This window comes from Drosophila subpulchrella, chromosome X (assembly GCF_014743375.2).
Source record: "Drosophila subpulchrella strain 33 F10 #4 breed RU33 chromosome X, RU_Dsub_v1.1 Primary Assembly, whole genome shotgun sequence".
NCBI lineage: Eukaryota > Metazoa > Arthropoda > Insecta > Diptera > Drosophilidae > Drosophila > Drosophila subpulchrella.
Window position 1 is genome coordinate 19,664,479 of NC_050613.1, and position 5,956 is coordinate 19,670,434.

The 5,956-nt window shown below is 50.1% G+C and overlaps 2 protein-coding genes across 2 annotated transcripts; one reads left to right on the forward strand and one right to left on the reverse strand.

Moving 5' to 3' along the window:
• Window positions 1-482: 482 nt before the first annotated feature.
• LOC119556917 (vacuolar protein sorting-associated protein 18 homolog) lies at window positions 483-3,894 on the forward strand. Its single transcript, XM_037869403.1, has 5 exons — window positions 483-841; window positions 903-1,561; window positions 1,621-3,046; window positions 3,110-3,261; window positions 3,324-3,894. The coding sequence occupies exons 1-5, from the start codon at window positions 556-558 to the stop codon at window positions 3,804-3,806; spliced, it is 3,006 nt and encodes a 1,001-aa protein (XP_037725331.1). The 5' UTR covers window positions 483-555; the 3' UTR covers window positions 3,807-3,894.
• LOC119556918 (protein C19orf12 homolog) lies at window positions 3,836-4,705 on the reverse strand. The gene is made up of 2 exons (XM_037869405.1): window positions 4,223-4,705; window positions 3,836-4,158 (listed from the first exon to the last, which is right to left on the reverse strand). The coding sequence occupies exons 1-2, from the start codon at window positions 4,422-4,424 to the stop codon at window positions 3,938-3,940; spliced, it is 423 nt and encodes a 140-aa protein (XP_037725333.1). The 5' UTR covers window positions 4,425-4,705; the 3' UTR covers window positions 3,836-3,937.
• Window positions 4,706-5,956: the final 1,251 nt, after the last annotated feature.

Sequence of the window (5,956 nt, forward strand, 5' to 3'; positions counted from 1 at the left end):
AAAAATCAAACAAAATCCCCTGACAGCATTATTAACGCAACGCAGGATGTGGGAGAAGCAGTTAAGATCGAAAATACAAAAGATATATAGAGATCGAGTCAGGAGAAGTGTAAAAGATGCTTATCATGACGGATTGCATTTTGCATGCTCAAGTGTACTGACACCATTTTAAGTATGGACACACACACACATGTTTAACGACGGCAGGAAAGCACGCATCCAACATAAATATATATAAATAATATAATTACATGTATACAAAGAAAACACTAATTATTAATAAAAAAAAAAAAAACAAAAAAATAAAGTATTCGTTGGGAGGCATATTTGGGGATTTCCCATTTGCATATCCATTCAAAAGATAACGGCTGTATATTTTAAATTCGATACCCAAACCGATTACCGATTGCAGTGCCACCAGAGACTTTCGATAGTTCTATGGCCAGCTGGTCATCGGACTATCGATAGCCGCAGTGCCATCACTTTTTCGATTGGGGCGTATTGGATTGGGGGAAATAAACACTGCAGACCTTTGTAGGAAAACACAGCAGCAGAATGGCCCAGGGATTGCCCAATCAGCCCAAGTTCCTGCCTCGCATCGAGCGCAATGCCTCCGGCGCCGGCAACTCGTACGTGGCCACCGCCTCCGGCAATCCCTTCGAGACGGACGAGGAGGATGAGATCTTCAGCAGGCACAAGATGGTGCTACGCGTGCCCAGCAACTGCACCGGCGATCTAATGCACCTGACCGTCTCCCGCAACTGGCTCTTCTGCCTGATGGGCACGCCGGAGCGGACCACCCTGCTGCGCTTCTTTCTGCCTCGCGCAATCCCGCCGGGCGGTAAGTGGCCTCATCCACTCCTGCTCCAGCTTTTTCCACTCTTTGCCTTTTGTCCTTACAGAGGTCGCCCTGGAAAAGTATCTCTCGGGCTCGGGCTACAAGATCACCAGAATGTTCCTGGACCCCACCGGCCATCACCTCATCATCGCGCTAGTGCCAAAGTCCGCTACCGCCGGCGTCTCGCCTGATTTCCTTTACATTCACTGCCTCGAGTCGCCCCAGGCGCAGCAGCTTAAGGTGCGGCGCATCGAGAAGTTTAAGGACCACGAGATCACGTCCGTCGCCTTCAATCCGTACCACGGCAATGAGTCCACCACTGGCTCCATACTGCTCGGCACCAGTCGTGGCCTCATCTTCGAGACCGAGCTGAACCCCGCCGCCGACGGCCACGTCCAGCGCAAGCAGCTCTATGACCTGGGCCTGGGTCGTCCCAAATACCCCATCACGGGCCTCAAACTGCTGCGGGTGCCCAACAGCAGTCGGTACATTATCGTGGCCACCAGTCCCGAGTGCATCTACACATTCCAAGAGACGCTAAAGGCTGAGGAGCGCTCTATGCAAGCAATATTTGCCGGCTATGTGAGCGGTGTGCAGGAGCCGCACTGCGAGGAGCGCAAGACCGACCTGAGCTACTCGCAGCTCCGCTTCTTCGCCCCGCCCAACAGCAAGTATCCAAAGCAGTGGGCATGGCTGTGTGGAGAGGGCATCCGCGTGGGGGAGGTGAGTAGAGTATAAGTAGCTTCTAAAAGCTTCCGTCCGCTAACAGCTTTGGGTTGCAGCTCTCCATTGAGGCCAATAGCGCCACTACCTTGATAGGAAGCACGCTGATTAACCTGGACTTCGAGAAGTCCATGCACCTGTCGTACGAGGAGCGGCGTCTCAACATTCCCAAATCATTCGTACTCACGGAGTACCACGCCGTGCTGCTGTACGCGGACCACATACGGGCCATCTGTCTGCTGAACCAGGAGCAGGTCTACCAGGAAACCTTCGACGAGGCCCGGGTTGGCAAGCTACTGAACATCGAACGCGACGAACTCACCGGCTCCATATACGTATATACCGTAAAGAACGTGTTCAATTTGAGGGTGACGCGCGAGGAGCGCAACGTTTGGCGCATCTACCTCGACAAGGGCCAATACGAACTAGCCACCGCGCACGCAGCCGAAGATCCCGAGCACTTGCAGCTTGTGCTCGGCCAGCGAGCGGACGCCGCCTTCGCGGACGGATCCTATCAAGTGGCGGCTGACTACTACGCGGAGACGGATAAGTCCTTCGAGGAGGTATGCTTGAAGTTCATGGTGCTGCCGGACAAAAGACCTATCATCAACTACGTGAAGAAACGTCTCAGCCGACTGACCACTAAACCCGTGGAAATAGAGGCGGTCGACGAGGAAGAAGCGAACAGCATTAAGGCTCTGGTCATCTGGCTCATTGACCTCTATCTCATCCAGATAAACATGCCCGACCAGGACGAAGAGTGGCGCAAGGCGTGGCAGACGGAGTACGACGAATTCATGATGGAGGCTCCAGTGCTGGCCTGTACGCGGCAAAATCGCGACTCCGTCCAGCAGCTGATCGCCGAGCATGCGGATCCCCACAACATGGCCCAGTTTGCCATCGCCATCGGCGACTATGATGAAGTGGTGGGGCAGCAGCTGAAGGCCTCGTGCTATGCCGAGGCACTGCAAACGTTGATCAATCAACGGAACCCAGAACTCTTCTACAAGTACGCGCCCGAACTGATGGTGAAGCTGCCGAAGCCCACGGTGGACGCCCTAATGAGCCAGGGCTCCCGACTGGAGGTGCAGAAGCTGGTGCCCACGCTCATCCTCATGGAAACTCGCGAGCAGCGGGAGCAGACACAGCGATACCTCGAGTTCGCCGTCTACAAGCTAAACAACACGGATGACACCATTCATAACTTCCTGCTGCACTTGTACGCCGAGCACGAGCCCAAGCTGCTGATGAAGTACCTCGAGATCCAGGGCCGCGACGAGACCCTCGTGCACTACGACATCTTCTACGCCCACAAGGTGTGCACCGACCTGGACGTGAAGGAGGCCCGCGTCTTCCTCGAATGCATGCTGCGCAAATGGCTGTCCGCGGTGGATCTAGCTCTCACGTTTGACATGAAGCTGGCCAAGGAGACCGCGTCGAGGCCGTCGGACAGCGAGTTGCGCCGCAAGCTCTGGCTTCGCATAGGTATCTTGATTTAAAGCAGCAGTGTCACATATCAGTCAGCTAATGCTTCTCACTTACTTACAGCTTATCACGACATAAAGGGAACCGACGACGTTAAGAAGGCGCTTAATCTCCTCAAGGAGTGCGATCTTCTGCGCATCGAAGACCTGCTGCCCTTCTTTTCCGACTTTGAGAAGATTGACAACTTCAAGGAGCCCATCTGCGATGCTTTGCGGGTATGAGAAAATCTCAATTATTGTAGTTTACTTCGGTTCCAATAAGTTTCTTTGCTCGACAGGAATACAATAAGCGCATCCAGGAGCTGCAGCGCGAAATGGCCGAAACCCAGGAGCAGTCCGACCGCATCACCGCCGAGTTGCAGGAAGTGCGGGAGTGGAGCATCACCATGAATGCAGAGGACACTTGCGCTATCTGCGAGATGATGCTGCTGGTGAAGCCCTTCTTTTTCTTTCTTTGTGGCCACAAGTTCCACAGCGACTGCCTGGAAAAGCAAGTGGTCCCCATGCTAAGCAAGGAGCAATTGCGGCGCCTCACCACCCTAAGGCAGCAATTAGAGGCCGAGGTGGAGCCGCCAGCGCAGGCGCAGTCGCTTGTCTTGAGCAATGAGCAGGCGAAGGAGCTGCAGCGGAAGAGAGCGGCACTGAAGACCGAGATCGAGGACATCGTGGCGGCGGACTGCCTCTTCTGTGGCCTGCTAATCGACACCATTGACCAGCCTTTTGTCGACGACTGGGAGCAGGTGAATGTTGAGTGGGAGTAGGAGAGCCCACCTTCGTTCGTACCCAGATATTTATGTACATATAGAGTATTTATTAATAAACCTACACAAATCACAACGGTTTCGACTAAGATCGCAGACCAAATCTCTCGTCATCCTCCCTGCGCGGCAGGTCAGTCGACAATCTGCATGCGCAGTTCGTTTGTAACAAACGACATGACCGTGTTGAGCACAGCCTGCTGGATGGAGGCGTTCTGGACGATCAGCGGCAGGAGCATCACCACATCCGTGGGGTGAATATCAGCTACGGCCTTGGACACGTGCTGCACCAGCTGCTCGCGTTGCCTGTCGGTCAGGTCGTTCAGGATGACTTCGCCCAGCGGCCGGAATGATCCTGTTGGCGGGCAATGTCATACATGGAAAGGCGGCTCTTTGACTGGAGTTCAATCAATACATACCGCTGGTCAACTTGTAGGCGGCTACACCACCGGCGGCCCCGCCCACCGCCAGTCCCACGGGTCCCAGGAGCATGCCACCCGCGAAGGAGCAGGCGGCGCAGATGGCCGCTCCCTTGCCGGACTGCTTCACGGCGACGCGGACATTGTGATCGTCCGCCACGATGGCTATCGCCTCCATCAGCTCGCGCGTATCAATGGGCATCTTTTGGCTACGTGGTCTTGTCCCGAATTTCGTAATGCAGTACTAGTATTTCCCGTTTAGACTTTGTTCCCGTATTCTAGTGGGTTCTCTTCGATGGATGTGTCATCGATCCTATGCCGATCCAATCCTGATTTATTTATGTGGAGGAGTACGTTTGTATTGTGGACTTGAAAATTTTAAACTTGGCAACGTAAACAATGATTTATGTGAACAGAGTTAAAAACACACGACTCGACTTAAAAAACATTAGGTTCCGGATTAGAGCAGCACAAAAGTCGATTGTAAAAGTATCGATAGGTTACATTAACCGTTAGTGCGCGTTTGGAATCAAAATCAATCAATGATAAAAAAATCTAAACCCATGCTATAGAATCTAGAAGTGCAGTTTTGGGTTCCCATACTAAAACCCTTTGGAAATACGGAAAAAAATAACATGAAAACTAGCTAAAATTTTGACCCTCACTTAAAAGAAATAGATTAATGTAGATCGTTAGAGAATTCAACCACCAATCCATAAAGGCCTTCCACTTCAAAATCGGGATCCAATAACTCAAGTTATGGAATCTGGAAGTGCAGTTTTGGGTCCCCATACTGAAACCCATTGGAAATACGGAAAAAAGTAACATGAAAACAGGCTAAAATTTTGACCCCCTCATAAAAGGGATATTTTAATGTAGATCGTTTGAGAATTCATCCACCAATCCATAAAGGCATCCCACTTCAAAATCGGGATCCAATAACTCAAGTTATGGAATTTGGAAGTGCAGTTTTGGTGTCCCATACTAAAACCCATTGGAAATTCGGAAAAAAGTAACAGGAAAGCAGGCTAAAATTTTGACCCTCTCCTAAATGGAATATTTTAATGTAGATCGTTAGAGAATTCATCCACCAATCCGTAAAGGCATCCCACTTCAAAATCGGGATCCAATAACTCAAGTTATGGAAATTGTAAGTGCAGTTTTGGGGTCCCATACTGAAACCCATTGGAAATTCGGAAAAAAGTAACATGAAAACAGGCTAAAATTTTGACCCTCTCCTAAACGGAATATTTTAATGCACATCGTTAGAGAATTCATCCACCAATCCATAATGGCATCCCACTTCAAAATAGGGATCCAATAACTCAAGTTATGGAACTTAGAAGAACTGTTGTGTGGTCTAGTACTGAAACCCATTAAAAATACGGAAAAAAGTAGCACTTTCATGTTAAGGTTAAAGTTTTAAAAGGAAAATTTTAGAGAATTGAAACACAAATTCAAAGAGGTATCCCACTTCAAAGTGCAGTTTTTGGTTTCCACTCTGAAAGGCATTAATCAAGGGGAAAATAAAACATGAAAATTGCCTAAAAATTTGACCAATATGTTTTTTTTTTAACTTCAAAGTTTAACAAAAACATTGCCAGCACACGGAACAAATGCGATACATAAGGGTTAAATTGGCAAGCCATCGTGTACTATCGCCCAGCACTGTTAGATCTATCGATGAATCGATAGCCCGCGGCGAACAGAGCGTTTAACAGTAAGTGCTCTGCT

Coding starts and splice junctions, on each gene's coding strand:
- LOC119556917 (XM_037869403.1), top strand. CDS start 556: ATGGCCCAGGGATTGCCCAATCAGCCCAAGTTCCTGCCTCGCATCGAG. Junction 1,562..1,620: donor AGGGCATCCGCGTGGGGGAG/GTGAGTAGAGTA, acceptor TTTGGGTTGCAG/CTCTCCATTGAGGCCAATAG. Junction 3,262..3,323: donor CCATCTGCGATGCTTTGCGG/GTATGAGAAAAT, acceptor TTTGCTCGACAG/GAATACAATAAGCGCATCCA.
- LOC119556918 (XM_037869405.1), bottom strand. CDS start 4,424: ATGCCCATTGATACGCGCGAGCTGATGGAGGCGATAGCCATCGTGGCG. Junction 4,159..4,222: donor CGCCTACAAGTTGACCAGCG/GTATGTATTGAT, acceptor GCCCGCCAACAG/GATCATTCCGGCCGCTGGGC.